This window comes from Elephantulus edwardii, unplaced genomic scaffold (assembly GCF_000299155.1).
Source record: "Elephantulus edwardii isolate Elephantulus edwardi_28Jun2011 unplaced genomic scaffold, EleEdw1.0 scaffold00006, whole genome shotgun sequence".
Taxonomy (NCBI): domain Eukaryota; kingdom Metazoa; phylum Chordata; class Mammalia; order Macroscelidea; family Macroscelididae; genus Elephantulus; species Elephantulus edwardii.
Window position 1 is genome coordinate 35,419,687 of NW_006399756.1, and position 18,992 is coordinate 35,438,678.

The following is an 18,992-nucleotide window of genomic DNA, read 5'->3' on the forward strand; positions in this document are numbered from 1 at the left end:
AACAACAACAACAATAAATGTCATTAAATTTTAAGTATAGAAAGTGTGTTGGTGTCATGCTGTGCTTTCATATTGTAAAAATACCATATTTTTAAATATAATCAAAATAACTAATTTTAAAGAAAAAAGAGTAGTCAAGTTTGACAAGTCTCCCTTCCACTTTTTATTTCTATACTCATATTTGAACTGTCTTGGTTTCTTTGTCTTAAGACATGATCCCAGTGATTTGCCTCAGGAAAAGTAATCAAACGCCAGAACATCTCCAGTGCTTGCTACAATTATTCCCGAGCTGCTTTTATAGGTTGTGGGCTATGGCAGTCCTGTCATCAGAACCTTTCCTTCACACCAATTAGCAACCGATCAAGAGCATCTCTTGGGACTATTACAATGTTGTGTGAAGGGGGCATTTGTCCTGAGTTGTTATTAGAGAGATCACAGATTAAAAAACTGGGCCCACATACTTCTATGATTGCAACAGTAAGCTCCAGAAAGAAAACCAGCGGGACTCCTGGTCTTTGCTCGACAGTCCATCTTTCTCCCATGGAACAGCACTGGATTTGAACTGCCTGCCTCTAGATTGGTAGCTCGTAACTCACGAGGCCAGCAGAGCTCCCTCCTCATGTAGCTATAATTCTATCATTGAACAGGCATGTTACTTTACATATAAATACACTTTAATAGAGTGATTTCATAAAACAAATCAACTCCCCAGTAAACTGTTCCTGCATTTTGTGTGATGTTATGCTGAGGTCTGGCATACCTGCAATATGCAGATCTAAATGACTGTGACATAGGTGTCAGGGGAACACCATTTTCATCTAAGGCCCAAGATAAAGAGTAGCTTAATTTTCCTGAAGTCAGCAGACAAAGTTCTTCAGTTCCACTTCCATCAAGAAGAAAAGGCACATCTGTTTACAAAAGGCATTGAAAACAGAGGAACAATTTAAAACGTGTACAGGGAGAGCACATTGCCGATTTCCCACCCTAGCTTCTATTTTTGGATTACAGCTGCACCCTAAGACCACAAAGTATAGACTCTAATCCTATAGCTTTTTCTGTCTTCCCTTTAAAATACCTTTAGGTAGACAGCTTCAAATAGACTTAAATGGGAGCACTGAGGTGAGCTGAATACACGCAATTCTATTGCCTTTTAAATAAAAAGTCTCAACAATTCTTAGTCATTCTTTCTGGGATTGGCTTCCACCAAGAAAAAGACAACTGTCAAACAAATCAAAAAACCAAACCTCAAAAACAACAACTTACAAATGTAGTCATCCTATTCTGGCTTTAGTTTCTTAGATCCTTGAGTCTGCTCTCTGTCAATTTTCAATTTTCGGGACTTAATTCTACTCCTTGAAACTTCTGTGAGTTCTTAAAGCTTTGGTGGCCTCGTTGCAGGGAGCTGTGCTGCTCACCCAAAGGCCGTGCCTCTCGCGAGGTGCTTTGTAAACCCAACAGCGGGTCTGCCGTGGGTCAGTTCCGGCACTGTGGCAATGAGTGCAGGCATGCACGCTCTGTAACCTTTTAGAACTCTTATTAGTCTTTTCTCCCAGCTCTCCACATCCCTTTTGCTGCCTCATCTAGCTTCTAAGCTGATGACATCTTTCCTTCATTCTCTATATTTTCTAAACTGTCTCAAAGAGCATAAGCAGCTGCAAATCCTGAGAAAGGTGGAAGACAAAGAATCAGAGGCAGGAGAGAAATGGCAGTGTCCTCAAAGAGGTCTTAACTCAAATCTATTTCTATAAGAGGAGAGAAGGAAAAGCATTTGAAAATAAATGAACAGAAATGTCCAATCTTTTCTTTCCCGCCTCTTCCCCCCTTCCCTGTACAGTTTAAAGATGCAGCAACACTCCCTGAAGCACACTTCTTATTCACTAAAGGAGAGAGAAGAAGAGACGTATCTGCTTGGGGTGAAGCTCATGTTCTAGAGATCATACAGCTTGTACTATGATTAACCTAGGAAAAGTACAGGTGCGAACTTCCAATTATAAAGTTCTCCAAGATCTGATTCAAGAAAACATCTTCAATTCTACAGTCTTCAATTGCGAGAGCAGGGAATTGAATTTCCCTTGTCAGTCACATAGATATAACATTCTGTACTCATGTAAACGATGTAGGGTCACTTAGAATAGGTCATTAGTGAAGACGATGGGTCAGAATAAGCACTGTAAATGAACTCACTGCTTCCTACTCCACCATATGCAGCCACGACCGACTTATCACAGCTAAATTCTACATGTTCCAAAGCAGTTTTGCTTTTTAGCTCTGTGTTGTTAGGTAAAGGTAAATACAATTTTGCCAATAAGGTTGTCCTTTTACTTATTTCATAAACCTAAATACAAAAGAAATGATAGTTCACACACACACACACAGAGAAAGAGAAAAGAGAAAAGCAAAATTAAGGACCTTCAATAATAACACTTATTATAAAATATTTTACATAGAATATCAAAATAGCTTCTGTTCTATGGCATTGCAGTCACATTTATGAAGAAAGTCTGTAATCATATGTTCTTAAAAATATGATTCCTTTCCAAGTGTACAGCAAGTCGATGCATCAGAGAGCTGGACAATGAATGACTAGGGATGACAGAAGGAAAAGTGATGCTTTTGAGCTGTGGTGCTGGAGAAGAGTGTTGAATATACCACAGTCTGCTAAGAGAATGAACAGGTTTGTCCTGGAGAGGGTGAAGTCAGGCTGCTCCTTGGAGGCAAGGATTCTGAAGCCTCATCTGAAATACCTTGGACATAGTGCAAGGCAGGGTCAGTCCTCAGAGAGGGACATCTTGCTTGGGAGTGTGGAGCAATAGCACAGGATAGAAAGACCCTCAATGATATGGATTAATTCAGTGACTGGGGTAATGGGGGGTGTATCAGAGACAATAAGATTGGCACAGGATAGAGCAGGGTTGGTTGTACATAGGGTTTCTATGAGTTGCAGGCAACTCAACGGCACATAACAACAAGTGTAAAAAAAAAAGCACCAGGATTAAAAATGCTGCTGCAATAACAAAAGCACATATTAAACAGGCTCTTCATGAAATGAGGTTAGTTTTTAGTGCTGGCAAAACTGGATTTTCATTTTCAGAAAAAAAATCCGTATCTCTACCTCATCAAAAAACTCACACACCTAAATGTAAAATCTAAAACTATAAATATTATCAAAAGAAAAAAATAGAGGCAGATTTAGAGGTCCTAATGTATGGCAAAACAGGCAAAAATATAAAGAGCAGAGATAAACTTAGTAACTGGGACTTCCTAAAAATTAAATTCATATGTGCATCAAAGGCTTCTTCATAAAGAATCAAAAGTGAACCACCAGACTGGGAAAAATATTTAATAAAAATATATTAGACAATGGATTAATCTCTAAAATGTACAGAAAACTCCAAAATCTCAACAACAAAAAATTAACCTGAATATTCCAAATAGAAATTGGACACAGGAAATGAAAAAAAGAAGCCAGCAAAAAGAAATATTAAGATGGTCAACCAACACATAAAGAAATACTCTTGATCTTTACATTTGAAAGAGATACAAATAAAAACCACAAAGAGATATTGTCTTACTATAGTAGCAATAGCAAAGTTCAATAAAACAGGACAACCGTTGTTGGAAAAGCTTCCTTTAAAAGCTGGAAATGTGAATACCATTTGATCCAGCAATTCTACTACTAAGTAGGTATATTTTAATAATGCAAAACTAAGGAATAATGAACAATTTGTGAAACACTGCATAACATGGGTGAATCTGGAGGCCATTATGCTAAGCAAAATATGTCAATCACAGAAGGATACATATTTTATGAGTCCACTATTATAACAAGCTAAGCAAAGACTGGTATAGAGAAAGAGATTCTTAAATGGTTACCAAGGTAGAATGGGATGGGAAGGAGAAGGGAAAAAATCAATCAGGAAATAGATAATAAACACATAGTCTATTATATGTGTTATGGGAGAAGGAAAAGGGGATGATCATAGTATCACCAAAAAAAAAGGAAGGCGTAGAAAGTTGCTCAAGAGATAGAACCAGAAAGGCAAACACTATTGTATACACAACCATGCATGATTAACAATAATAACCAGGAGCTCTGTTGGCCTAGTGGCAAGAAGCTGCGCTACAATCCCGAAGTCATGTGGTTCGAATCCACCAAGTGCTTTGCTGGAGAAGTAGGGACAATCTCCTTCTGTACCAGTTGGATGTGCATGTGGATGTGGTGGTGGTAGATGTGGTGGTGGCGGTGCATGTGGTGGTGGTAGATGTGGTGGTGGTAGATGTGGTGGTGGTGGTGCATGTGGTGGTGGTAGTAGTAGTAGTAATAGAAGAAGAAGAAGAAAAATAAAGAACTAACACTAATAACAAACATTAATTTACAGGTGGAAATGGAGAATGAAAATGGGTGTTAAACCTGGAGTGATTAGAATGTACAAATGTTCAATGCAGGAAATTGTAAGGATGTGTGGGGAAAGATTAGCAGCTTTATTTGTATGGTATAAAGAATAAGTAAAGAGGAGTGATAAATCAGTTAGATGCTTTGTAAAGTTCTTAATTGTAACCAAACATCCTGAGGATATGAGTGGCTGGTTCTAAGGGCTTGAGGCCATAGTCTTGGGGAACATTAAGATCAACTGGCTTAATAGCATTCACCAAGTCAATGTTCTGTCTTACAGCCTACTTTGTTGAGCAGTGATTGGCTGCTTGGAAATAGCCATCTATGTTACGCACAATTATTGGTTTCCTTGGAAAAGGATACCATGCTTGGAAAGAGGAAGGGTCAGAGGAGAGGAAGACCCTCAGTGAGATAAGACTGACACTGTGATGTCAGCAATGGGCTCTACTGTCTCAGAAATGATGAGGATGGCCCAGGATAGTGTAGGTTTCAGGATGGTTGTTTATAGGGTCACTATGAATCGTATTCAACTCGATGGCACCTAACAACAACAACAACAAATTGTATAGAACAATGAGTAGGAAAGAAAAGCTAAGATGCATTGGGGTGGTATTTGAGAGAGTCAAATATGAAGCTTTTATTGGTTGCTTAATTATAAATTTATTAACCATTAATATCTTGTCTACTCACACAACTTGGTTGTCTTTTGTTTTAATTTAATTTTATTATTTTTGTGTGCGTGTACCGTCAAATCAGATCTTACTGGTACAGGAGGATATTGCCCCTTCTTCCCCGGCAGAGCATCTGGTGGATTCGAACCATGCGCTTCTGGGATTGTAGTTGCTGCTCCTTGCCACTAGGCCACCAGAGCTCCCCTACAACTTGGTTGTCTTTTAACATAAAAGATGGTTTGGGGACAGAGAGTTACAAGTAGGGGGCTTTCTCAGCTTTCTGCGAGAAGGGAGAGCTGACTTGAGCCTCCCCTCCACACAAACTGCTTAACTTGGCGCCCTGATCTTGTGACACTCCAGAGACAAAGGAAGACATTAGGCTTCAGGAGAGAAGGCACCGTCAGGTGAGACACTCTTCCCCAGAGCCAGTACTTTTGGGGTGGGTGGAAGAAGAGACTGTTATTTCCCTGGGGAACAGTCCCTCCATTTGGAGATCCTTGCCTCCATTGCAGCTGGGCCATCCCAGGTGCCAAAAAGAAATCGCTTATCATAAACAATAGAACCTTAAGATAAATCTCAAACTATTTATAATATTAAAAGGTACAAAATAAATGTGCAATGGCATACCTCCAAGCAAATTGTTTCAGGCCAATACATTAGCTGAATATTGAAAATTTGCTGGAACATGACTTTAAAATCAAGCTGCAGGGGAGACACTGAAGTGCAGGAAATCTGCTTATCATTGTAAAATATTTTAATAAAATATTTAAGCTTCTGAATGTTGGCTCTTCTTTTTTGTTCTTGTCTAAAAATTAAATAGTCCTGTAAGTGATCCTTGTAAAATGGATATAAACCAACACAGCTCAGTGTGTTAAAAATGAAGGAAGAAACAATAGAGAAAAAACATTAACACTAAACCAAATAGCACCTGTCTTTATATAGATAAAAATTCCTCCTACTGAGTTATATATAGAACATATATATTATACTTACTCAAAATAGAAATAAACTTAGAGCACTCAGTTATTTATTTGATCAAATTATAATTGTTGTAGACAACTCATAGCAACCCTATGAAAGAAAGACCTGAGTACCGTTCATAGAGTTTCTGGAGGCAAGCCATTTCAGAAGTGGATGCCACTCCTGCTTCCAAGCTTGTTTTAATCGGGAAGCTCCACCAAAAACTGTCCACCATGGGTAACCATTATCGCATTTGGCTCATCAGCGTCACAGTGTTTAGCATCACAGCAACCACGAGTTACCTCATGTTAAATTATATACACTCTAAATACTAAAAAATGGTTTAGAGATGTTGTTAAGTGGAATATATAGTTCAGGGCTTTAGGTTAGAATCTCTCTAAGGTAAATAAAAGTCCGTAGGCCTAGCAGATGGGGGGGGGATGGAGTTATAATTATAATATCTGTTTTAACATGAATGTCTTAAGAATACATCATAACTGGGAAGGAATGAAGTTCATATTGTCTGAGAAGAAAATTATCCGGAGGGTCCTCATGATAGAAAATACTTTTTTATGAGAACCAAGCAGGTATTTTTTTAACAAACAAGAATGACCATCCAACCCAAACTTATATCCCACCTCAGCAAATATTGCTCTCTCAGAAAAAAACAAAAACAAACCACCCACAAAACCAAGAACTCGGCTATTAATATACAAAACTTAGTGGTATAAACTTTACAGGGTTTTTAACAAAACCAAACTGGTTTAGTTCCACATCCGTCCTGTATTAGGTAAGTGGCCCTGTACTTCTCCACCTGCCTTAATACAACTCCACAGGGCTATGGTGACAATTAATGTAAAAATTTACTTTAAAAAAAAGCCAAAAAACACTTAGCAGAGTACCTGGTAAATAAGATTTACTCAAGAAATTTTAATTATTAATAAAAAACAATGACATCAATGTTGTTTTTAGTTGCTATTATGATTCATGGTAACACTGGTATGTGTAGAGTAGAATAGTTCCAAATAGCTAGGCCTGCCCTCCAAGATGCTTCTATGTTCATTTGAACTTCTTCTAATCATTCAGTTAAAAGCTAACACTTAACTATTCTCACCATCCAATGACTCCCATAAAATGAAGACACTAAGGAATGAAGCAATAATTTCTTACAGTGAACATGTGTTCAAGTTTGTTAATTCTTCAGTGAAAGAAAGTTGTGGCATCAAAGTAATTGGCTTTACTCCTTGAATTGCTGGTTTTTCAAATCCTGAAGCTGAGAAAGAAGGGCTCTAAGAACAAAAATAAATAACATTTACGGTGTATATTCATGAATTAGGGCCATTATTATTAAACTTTTCTCTCTTTTTTATTGCAATTTTTAAATTGTTATTAATTTTAATGAAAGTTTACAGAGACTTTGGATTTCCATTCATTCATTGTTGCACTTTTCTCCCTGTCCACCCCTCCCTCCCCAGTTTGCTCTTCTCTTTGAAAAGTAAAAAAAAAAATCCTTTCATTGTAATACAATCCCTCCCCCCAAATCCACTCCATCGTGCAGCCTTCATTCTGGATTCGTGTCATGACATTAATACCTAATCATATATCCCTTTTAAACAGTTCTCTCCCTTATCCATTTCAATGCAGTATACATAATTTATCCCATCTTTCTCAGTCTTCCCCCCACCCCCACCCCGATGTCAGTCCCATTTTACAGCAGTGGCACTATGCAGTATTTGTTCTTATGTGACTGAGATATTTCACTCAGCATAATGTCCTCTAGGGTCACCCATTTTGTATAATATTTCATGAGTTCTTTGTTTTTCAAAGCAGTGAAGTATTCCATTGTGTGAATATACCAGAGCTTCTCTATGCATTTGTTTGTTGATAGGCACTTAAGTTTAAACATTTATCATTTTGCTGTGTAACTTTTACAAATGTTCAGATTTCCTACTACATCCAAATAATGAAAAAGTATAACTGGTTGAGCTGGATGTCACTTTGTAATATAAATACCTCCCGTTTTTCCCCGTTCTTGTATCCATTCCCTTCAGTTTTATTCTCAGACTCAGATATTTCTGACAGTTCTTGGTTTTGCTCATCATATTTATTTGTCTTTATCCTAATAAATAATAAATAGAACATTTAAAACAGAAATAATGGAGTAGTTAAGAGGTGTCAGAGAGCATGCACACACACACACATAACCAATTTCTTACAAAAAATTAGTTTTACATCATAAGAAAATGATTGATACTCTTAATGACTGTTAAACTTACACAAAAAGAAACATGTTATTTCTCCCCATACAGAAATTTAACACTAATATTTACAGTTCTTTCTAAAGGCATTAAAATCCCATTTTTTTTTCTGGTGAGAATAATAAATTGGGATTGCTGTTGTTAGGTGCTGTCGAGTCAAGTACGACTCACTGTGACCCGATGAACAACAGACCTGAACCCTGTCCTGTCCTGTGCCATCCTCATCATCTCTGACACACTGGAGCCCACTGTAGCAGTCACTTTGTCTATCTATCTTGTTGAGGGTCTTCCTTTCTTTTGCTGACCCTTCAACGTTACAAATCTGATGTTCCCTTCAAGGAACAGCTTCTCTTAGCAACGTGCCAAAGTATGTGAGATGCAGCTTTGTCATCTTTGCCTCCATGGAGCACTCTGACTGCACTTTTCTCCAGACATATCTGTTCATTCTTTTGGCAAAGGGAGATATAAACACACACCATGATTCCTATCACTTCCTTTCCTGTTTTCTAAGCCATGAAGACATGGCCACCTCTAAGGACAAATGACCACAATTATATTAAACAGCAATCCAATTTCACTACACACATAATAAAGTAGTTCACAATGTAAGTAAATAGAATAATTTTATATTTGTAATGCCACTCCTAAGAAACTAATGCAATAGTGTAGCTTCTGAATTTTTCTTCATAACCATTCGGTTATTAGGAATTCCCAGACTCATAGTGAGTTCCTTACATGACCTATAAGAACAATAAAGCAGCCACATACCTCTGAAACTGTAACTTTATTGGGGAGCTTGTAAACCCTTGCCATTTCCGAAGAGATTTTATCTGGCTCCAAATCTGTAACATGCTATGTATTTGTGAGAGGTCCTTTTCTCTTTCTAAGACATATAGCTCCTTTGTATTACTACAGTGCAAAAAAAAAAATGTTGGTTGATAAATAGTATAAATAACAAAAAATATCCTGGGAGGATGTATTGCACTAGCTCATCTGAAACTCCCTCTAATGTTTCCCACATCTTGATACAAAGCTTACAATTTCATCATTAGGGATTAATTCTTTCCTGTTTCTCAATACTTGAAAGTGGCCTGTTAAAATGCAAGTGCTCCTGGAAAAGAAACGGGTTGCTCAATTTCTAAGATCCTAAGGTTAAAGGACAGCAAAGAAAATAGAACAAGAAGCACATACATTTTGATATTCTGCCCCCTGTCGTGTTAAGGGTTTATTGTTCAAAATGCCTTCCCTATTCAATAACATACTTTGCCCTGTGGATGGGTGGGAATATAAAAACTGGGTGTGTTAGCCAATCCACAAGGGGAATGGCTAGACTCTTCTTTAATCTGAGCAGCTCCAGCAGCATAATTGGAAGATCTTCCCCACCAGCAAAGACAAAGCAAGAGAATGCAGTGCATCCTTTGAGCCCAGAGGTTCTTTTGCCAGCTAATTTTAGGGCAGCAGCAGCTTTGGTCAACTCAGAGGACTAGAGATTCAACAGGAGACACAGCTGGCCTCAGATCTGCTTCCCTCCACAGAACCAGACTTAAGAGCCTTTGCTCAAGTTTGTTGGAAATTGGAGGCTGAAGGTGGGGCGAGAGCTAGAAATGGCAGAAATTTGTAACACTGGCCTAAAGTCATAAAGCTCAAGGCTGAGGTAGTGAAGAGAACATTTCAGAAGCTATTCTGACTGTATCCTGCTACTAACCCAGATTATAATCTTTTGACTTCCCCAGTGTGGTTCTGTGTGGTCTGTGAGCTATTGCACTGAATTTTGGACCCAGTAAAGCAGTAAGATTGCTGTTGAGACGTTTACAAAGAGGTACAGAACCATGAGGACGTGTCTGACCTCTGACCTCATGGGAACTGGTTTTGTGTTTTAATGCTGTTGACAGGGACAGTTCTCCTCTGTGAAGTCGGTTAAGGTCAGAAACAGCTGTCTTCATGTGGCCCTTGCTCTTTTTACACTTTCTGTCTCTCAGCATTTAAGTATTTTCTTATTTGCAGGAAAGAACAGGCAAAGCAAGTGTACATCTTCTGACATTTTCTGACTTGCTTTGTTGCATTTTGATTCTCCCATAATTTCTACATTTTCCATCTAGTAAATTTCACATGCAGCTCCAAAGCCAGTGAAGCTTGAGACTGGTTCATATTTAGAATGTAAAAATTTTAAGAGATCTTGATAGGAGAGGATCAAGACAAGCCCACACCATAGTCTTTCGAATCATTTTAAAGACTACAGTGTGGAAGAGTTCTTAAGTCAAAGTGCATGAAAATAGAAAATACACTTTTCACAACTCAAGTTGTTATCACTTTTTAAACTCAGCCTTCTATGACATCTCCTTTACCACTAATAAATTTAAAAATGACTTAAAGTCAGTGAGACTGCTACTGCTTGTTTTCTTTTACTATGTGACAGGCAATATTTTAAGTGCTTGAAACCAATATTCCAAGAGGGAAAAAGACTGAACCACTAATTACAAATGTGATGAATATTACCAAGTGGGAAATACTAAGTGCCATGTGTGTATGAGAACAAAGGAAATTTAATGAAATTTAATGAGCAAATAAAAGCCCCCCTGAGGAAGTGATACAAAATAAAATGTATGTTGTGACATAACCCTAGGCAGATAATTGATGGACAAATATTCCAGAAACAAGAAGCATCAAAACAAACTGCATCACAATCCTGAAGGCACACAGTTCAAATTCACCAACTGCTCTACAGGAGAAAGATGGGCAATATCCTCATGTGTGACTAACTGCCTCTGAAAACCTACTGGAGGGTCAGCTATTATCAATTCCTGACTTGACCATTACACAACAAAAACAACAATAGAGGTGTAAGAAAATCAGGCTATAAAATTCAATTAACAGAGCCCTGATATAAGACTGGAGAGGTAAGCAGGAATTAAATTATGAAAGTCCTTAAAGATCTGGTTAAACTTATCTAATTTTATCCTGAAGATATTAAAGAGGGAGCCACTAAAGAGCTTTTATTTTAAAAAACTTTCTTAGTTTTGATGTGCAATATGGTTTAAAGAGAGGTGTTTCAGGTAGCTAATCATGTAGTCATTAAGAGATAAGCACCTGAAATAATGAGAGTGAAGGCAGGGCAAGGATGGGAGAGAGATCTTAAAATTATACATTAAAAGATCTTTACTTCTGTTGGATGTGAGGGCTGAGAGGCGAATCAAAGCAAAAAATCGCAAATAATATGCTCATTTCCTTCCTGGTGACTTGGTGATTGGGGTATTAAACAGTAGTCACCAAAAAGGCTAATTAACTCAAATGCTTCAAGTCTTCAAGACTGTATATACACCTCATTTCCACAGCCCTGCTTAGACAGGTCAATTTCTGAGAAATCTTCACCTCTCCCTAGAAAGCTCCTGAATATGTCAAGTTTTATTAGCCTTAAGAAAAAAAAAATAAAAACAAAACCTTCAGAGAGAGTCGGCTACCTCTGCCTCTCTCTCTCTCAAGTATTTCTTTTCTTACCATTGAACTCTGTAAACCTGAAAGACAGTGTCTCATCATTATTGGGCTTGACAAGAACTTTCAACTCTGTAGTGTTTGTAACCTCATGTTATCCAAGGGAAGCTATCATTTCAATAAACTGTTGACTCCAGTAGTGATAGTTTGTAAAACCAGGTCAGATCAAAGAACAATCAGAGAATTTTTGCATCTACCTAGTCACTCTCCTAGAAACTACTATATCCCTGTGCACAGTAGAACTTTCTACCCAACAAATACATATCAGTGAGTTGAGTTTACCTGTTTTTGGTGATCCCTTCGAACAAAATTATATTTTATTTAATTTTCCAGTAATTCCATACTTTTCTAATTTCTCTTCTGAACTAGTCCATAACACAACTGTTCTCGAGGACCATGGTTTCTAGATATACTTTTAAATCCATATGCTTATTATGTATTGTTTTTAGGATACATTAATATCTTTTATATTAGTTGTCTATTTCCCAAATATAAATCCTTCAAATATCAACAAATTAAATAAAAATGGATATTAAAATTAATAGTTTTCATGAACATATTTTCTTAATCACTGAATATTAAAATTACCTTTCATGTATACTTCTGTGAAATATTTTTAAACAAAAAAAGTCTTTAAATCCTTTGAAACATTGAAATAATTTCTGTAATCACTTACAAAGTGATTTTGTCCTTTCTCTTATTTTTTACTTCTATGGCCAATGCAACTTTCTAAAGAAGTTATTTAATAAACAATTAAGAATAGAATGTCCCCCCACCTACCTTATCTGCCAATAATAATCTTGCAAAGACTTTTCAGTCAGCTGGTTTATTTCTGACTGTTCATTTGCTAATTTAGTAGCATCTGTCAGTGCTTTAAGCTGTAACAAAGTAAAAAGCTCTTGTCAACAAATGCCAGTGAGTTTGTGGAGAAATTGGAACCTTACTCACTATTGGTGGGAGTGTAAAATGATGCAACCACTATGGAAGACAGTATGGTGCTTTCTCAGAATGTTGAAAATGTCATTTGACCCAACAATTGCACTTCTGGAAATATACTGTAAAGAAACCAGAACTGCCACCCAAAACAGATATGCACACCCATGTTTACTGCAATAGCAATATCAAATAGACGGAAGCAACCCAAGTGCCTATCAAGAAATGAATGGCTAGAGAAGCTGTATTGTATATTAATACAACTGAACACTATGCAGCACTGAAAAACAAGGAACTAATAAAATATTATACAAAATGTGTGATCCTGGAGGACATTATGCTGAGGGAAATATCTCAGTCACAAAAGGACAAATACGTCATAATGCCACTGTTATAAAACAGGACGGACACTGGGAGAAACTAAGAAAAGACGGAGTAAATAATGAACACTGCATTGGAACAGGTGAGGAAAAGAATTGTTTAAAAGGAATATATGATTAGGAATTATTTGCATGATAACAGGCCAGAATAAGAGGTGCATAGCAAGGTGGACTGGTGTGGGGAGGAAGGAGGAAACTGTGCAACAATGAATTTTTTAAAGAGAAAAGTGAACTGGGAGCAAGGATAGGTAAGAAAATGTACAACAATAAATGAATGGTAATTCAAGTTTTCTGTAAACTTTCATTAAAATCACAATTTAAAAAAATTACTCTTCTGCTATTTTGAAATAAATCACCTCCTACCAAGAAAAAAAAAAGGAAGAGCTCTTTTGGTCCATTTCATCCATCCATTATATCACTCCAATTCACCTATAGTTATAGAAGGGGAGTGTAGCAGAAATGTATACTGCCTTATGTGTGTATTGCTGCCTAATATATTCCAAAATATGCTCATATAAGCATGTTGGGGCAGAATGGAGAAAATCAGTATCTGTCCAAGGAAGATACTTACCCCTTCAACATAATAGGCAATCAGTCATCAACTGATATAAAGAAACATCAATAGCATTGACAGATGGTAGATTGAGAACAGGCCTCCATTTCCTACTCAAAATTCCACAGCTATCCATATGTTTACATCCAGAGCCATCATCATACACACACATACACACCCCCAATATCTTCATCTAGTTGGTAATCACCATCAAGTCTATTCTGACTTACAGAGATCCCCGTATATGCAAAGCAGAATTGCTTCATAGGATTAGCAGTGAATGCACTGATCATTGTACTACAAGAGCATTCATTCTTTAAATTGTATAGTAAATCCTTTCCAGTGGGAATATATGTATTTATGTATTATTATATGTATAATTTTTTAAAACTAGAGGGGAAATGATAGAAGTCTGCATAAGCATCTTTTCTGTTCTCCCATACTATCTGCAAATTTTAAAGGAACCATCTTCCAGGTTAAGAATTCTGCATGCCAGTGAGTCTTCTACTACTTTAAAACTGGCATGAACACATTGAAAACATGCAGAGGCATACACTGGCCACAAAGGATTGAAAGGACACACAAACAATGTCTTTACACAAACCAATATTTTGGTAATAGGTCAATGGACAAAGTGCTAACTTCTGGCCTTTTCCCTTCCCCATCTGTGATCTTTTCTTTTGGAGAAGAAAGACATATACATGGTATGTCTATGCAAATTTGGAGACTACCCATTTTTCTCCCATGAAACAAATGAGGATTCAAACCATCTGCATTTGGGTTGGCAGAACAATTCCTTACCCACGGTTGTTGTTGTTATGTGGCGTTGGGTTGCCTGCAACCTATAGCAACCCTATGTACAGCAGCAGCTCTGAACCTTCCCTGTCCTGAGCCAGTCTCACTAATTTTGACACATCTATTCCCACTGCCCCAGTTATGGCATCAATCCATCTTATCCAGGGTCTTCCTCTCCCTGAGCTGTCCCTATACCCTTCCAAGCATCTTTAATAGAATTTTTAATATTGATTTTAGGAAATGTTCTGGCTTTATGAATTCATGGTCTTTGTCTATTAGGTTCTTCCACACAATTACTACATGGAAATTTAATCACATGGATGAAGTCTCATGGTTCTTACACTTGTATTGTAAAATGAAGATACGATACAGTAAGTTTCCAGTTAAGATGGTTTATGACTCCAGAGGGCTTGATTGTTTAAGTTAGTCGAATGAGAGCCACCAAAATATCTTTCTGAGACAGAGCACAAGTTAGCAAAATACTCATTCACTGGAAACCCAGCAGAGAGTTTAAATAAAAGACAAAGATTCATAAAAACAGTCAACGGTACTGTTTTTCCTTTCTCTTTCAGCTTTGGGAACTGTTTGTTGTACTACAGAGTCGAAACTGACCCATAGGAGACCTGCTGGCGGGTTTTCAGAGGCAGTTAATTGCCTGGGATTACTCATCCTTCTCCTGAGAATATCATTAGATGACTAGATTAGTTATCCTGAGACAAAGGCTTTTCGCATTTGGTTTACCCAATCAATATTTTTATAAAAATACTCTAGTACAAGAATTAGAACAGCCATGGGGCACTTTTGCTTAGCGATCATTTAAAATACTTTTCTTGACTTCTAGAACCAATATATATAATAGATATGATATGATATTAATTCTATTCTATTAATTCTATTTTATTCTATATATACTACACTGCATATTTAAGGTTGCTTCCTTGGTCAATTTCTTTTTAGCAAAACTGAAATCAAGTCTTTCCCCTAATTGTTTAAATACTTAACTGTGCTAGGGGGAAATAGTCTAGGAGAATTTGCTTTGCATTAACAATTTTGTCTTTCAATATTAATTAGTTGCTCAACTCTATAAGTACAATGAAAGCCATTCTTGCCTTCTCATAAAGCAGCTGAGGTAAATTGTGTTGCTGTCGGTTCTGAAAACACTCATAGAGTTGAAGCAGCCTCGCACATAAGACTTGTTCTCGATTGAAGAGAGGATGATGGCTGAATTGCAGACCCACAATGTTGAGATCTAATTCATACACATCCCTTCGATTTTCTACTTTTTTCCTGATGGAACTTTCTAGATCAGATTTTACTGCCTTAAAAAAACATGTAAAACAAATTTAAACTGGTTCTATTTCTTTTGAAGCTACAAATTACTTTTCCTTATAAAAGCAATTAACACTACATAATACAACAGAGATCTGTGAAAAAAAATGATCTGAAGCAAATTTTTCTCTGAAAGTCCAGGAAAACAAAATTTTATGTAAAAATAAACAGTAGAATAATTGCCATTGTTATATTCAACATAAATTTAATGTAAGAAAAAGGAGTAAAGAGCAAAATAACATTTCCATAACCAAAGCATTCAAAAAAGATATTAAAAAAGATACACGAAAATAAACATGCAGTTCTCAAAACTAGTTAAAATACATTAGGTATGTCAGACACAAAGACACTTAAGCAGAAATAGAACAAAATCAGAAAGGAGGTGATAGATTTAGATAGAAAGGATAAAAAATTACAAATTAAGAAAAACTTGGAAGCAACATTAAGACCAAATAAACACTGTAAAATCTATTTTTACATGAACTGGTATTGTACTAATCTTTGTAAAAGACATAAATTATCTGTGGACTCTCTATCACTGCTTCTAATTCTCTCTTAATTGTCTCCACAAGGCAGTATAGTTCACTCTCTGACTCCAAGGTCAAGGTTCATCGAAACAATGAACCTTGTCAAAAGGCATACACAGTCTCAGATCTTCTTTTTCGGACAGTAGTGAGCTCCCCTTTTCTAACCCAGATGACTTTCTTTAAGGCCAAGGGGATGGCAAACTGGCCATGTTGGCATTCTCTACACCTTATCTGCATGGTCTCACCCCACAAAGAAGCCATGTGCTCTATTTACAGTAACAGCAAGCTACCTAACCACTTTGTGGGCCAGAACCACTCATATTTGCATAGTCCTAAACAACATTGCTTGCAGAAAATTAAGTCTTTAAGTGTATGCTGAAGAAGTTAACATACTACTCTGTATGGATTACATCCGGATATAAAGAAAACAGAAATCTGCACATCAAGACTAATAAGCAACTTCTCAATAAAGCGAGAAAAGGAGTTGGAATTGACTCAATTGACACGTAACAACAACAAGTAAAGTCATTTAATGGGAGTTAAAAGACCCTGGATAGGAGAGTTATATTAAGTAGCTTGGTGTGCCACAAGGGTGCATGTGGGGAAGATACAAACGTACATGTGTAAGTGGAAATGTGGAGAAATTAAAAAAATGCTCATTTCTTGTGATATTAATCTATCTTATAGGGAGCACTGGTGGCTTAGTGGTAGGTAAGTAGTTGCACTGCCAACCCAAAGAAATACAACTGGAATCCACCCGCTGCTTTATAAGAGAAAGCTGGGTAACCTCCTTCTGTGTGCTTTATTGACTTTGAAAACCTGATGGAGGGTCAGCAATGAGTTGGTTCGGGCTCGACTGTACACAGCAATGGTTATACAAAAGACGAGCAAAATGGAGTTAAAGTGCTGTAAGGTATTTTGGCATTGCCAGAGTAGAGGTCAAAGTAATAAAATAGATTACATTTCAATGAGTCAAGAGAATATGTTTTAGGGAGCTCTGGTGGCCTAGTGGCAAGAAGCTGCACTGTAATCCCAGAGGTACACTGTTCAAATGTACCAGGTGCTCTGCTGAAGAAGGAGGGGCAATCTCCTCCTGTACCAGTCAGATCTGATTTGACGGGACACACAAAAAATAATAAAATGTGAACTGGGTGGGGGAGGGCTGGGCAGGGAGAAAAGTGCAACAATGAATGAATGGAAATTTAAAATCTCTGTAAATGTTCATTAAAATGTAAAAAAATACATAATACTAAAAAAATGTAAAAAAATTAAAAAAGAGAATGTTTTAATGATTAAAAACAAAATAACATTTGTTTAACAAGCTAAAATGGGAAGATACAGCCCAAAATATTGGATTTATTTCTTTAACATCAATAAAGAAGAGGAAAGAAAAGAAAATATGGGTGAAATAATAAAAAAAAATTGTATTATATAAAACCCAAACCCACTGTCACTGATTTGATTTCAACATATAGCAACACATCGGATTTAGACCAGCCCAGTAGAACTGCCCATATGGTTTCCAAGACTGTAAGTGTCACTGGAGCAAAATGCTTCATCTTCCTCTCACAGAATAGCTGGTGGGTTCAAATTGCTGGTGGGCAATCTTTCTGTTAGCATACCATGCTTAACTCACTGTGTCACCGAGTCTTCTGAAAATGTATCAGTTCCAGTATGTAACTATATGAGAACCTTCATACAATCTATCTTCTCAAAGTATTTGCAGCATCTGGATAGAAGAGGTATTGAGAACAGATAGAACTTTGGCACACCCTTTTCCTGATTTTAAACCATGCAGTATTCCCCTGTTCTGTTCTAATACCTGCCTCTTGGACTTGTTCATGCCTAGACAATCACAAATTAGATTGGTGTGGTTACCTTCCTATAGATAGTCTTTAGAGCTGGATGCAAGGATTCCTCTCTCAAGTGCAGCCTGAAACTCCATGACTGCCTAATTGGTGAAGGTAATGACATTATTTCTCCACTTTCTTCAAACCAACACTTCCCCTACCAAAAATATTTAAGAAATGGAACAATTAAATATCACTAAAAATCAATGTCATGTACTATTAGTGAGTGGCTTAACTTTGTAAGTTTCTGATGAACTTGCCTCTTCCAGATTAAGCAGGCGGTTTTCCATTCTGTTGCAGGTCTTTTTATAGATTTCTGGTTTTCTCTGAATATAGAAGCCTTCGTCTTCTAAAATCCGTGGAATCATGTCTTTTGGTAGTTTACACTGGCTGATCACTTAATAACAACATGTAGATGTTATTTCAAAGTCCAAAACATTAAACGGACAAAAGAATCAACTATAATATACCTACTACTATAATATACCCACTACTAAAGTTTAGAGGAAAGTCTAAATATATATATATAAAATTATTGTTGTTGTTGTTATGTGCCGTCGAGTCGTTTGTGACTCATAGCGACCCTATGCACAACAGCCCTAACTAAACCCTGCTCTATCCTGCACCAACCACACTGCCTCTGACACACCCATCCCGATTACCCCAATCACCGAATCAATCCATCTCATAGAGGGCCTTCCCCTCCTGCGCTGTCCCTCCACCCTCCCAAGCATGATGTCCCTCTCCAAGGACCCGTTCCTCCTGGCAACATGTCCAAAGTATGTCAGACGAAGCCCCAGAATCCTTGCCTCCAAGGAGTAGCTTGGTTTAATCCTCTCCAAGATGAATCTGTT

The 18,992-nt window shown here is 37.2% G+C and overlaps 1 protein-coding gene across 1 annotated transcript in view; it reads right to left on the reverse strand.

The window, feature by feature from the left end:
* LOC102855954 (coiled-coil and C2 domain-containing protein 2A-like) overlaps positions 1–18,992 on the reverse strand; it is a 43,814-nt gene that overhangs the window by 13,495 nt on the left and 11,327 nt on the right. Inside the window, exons 7-9 of the mRNA XM_006880208.1 lie at positions 15,542–15,751; positions 12,552–12,649; positions 8,038–8,143 (exon numbers count right to left, since the gene is read on the reverse strand). Of these exons, the coding sequence (XP_006880270.1) occupies positions 8,038–8,143; positions 12,552–12,649; positions 15,542–15,751 (414 nt within the window). The remainder of the gene's footprint in view (positions 1–8,037; positions 8,144–12,551; positions 12,650–15,541; positions 15,752–18,992) is intronic.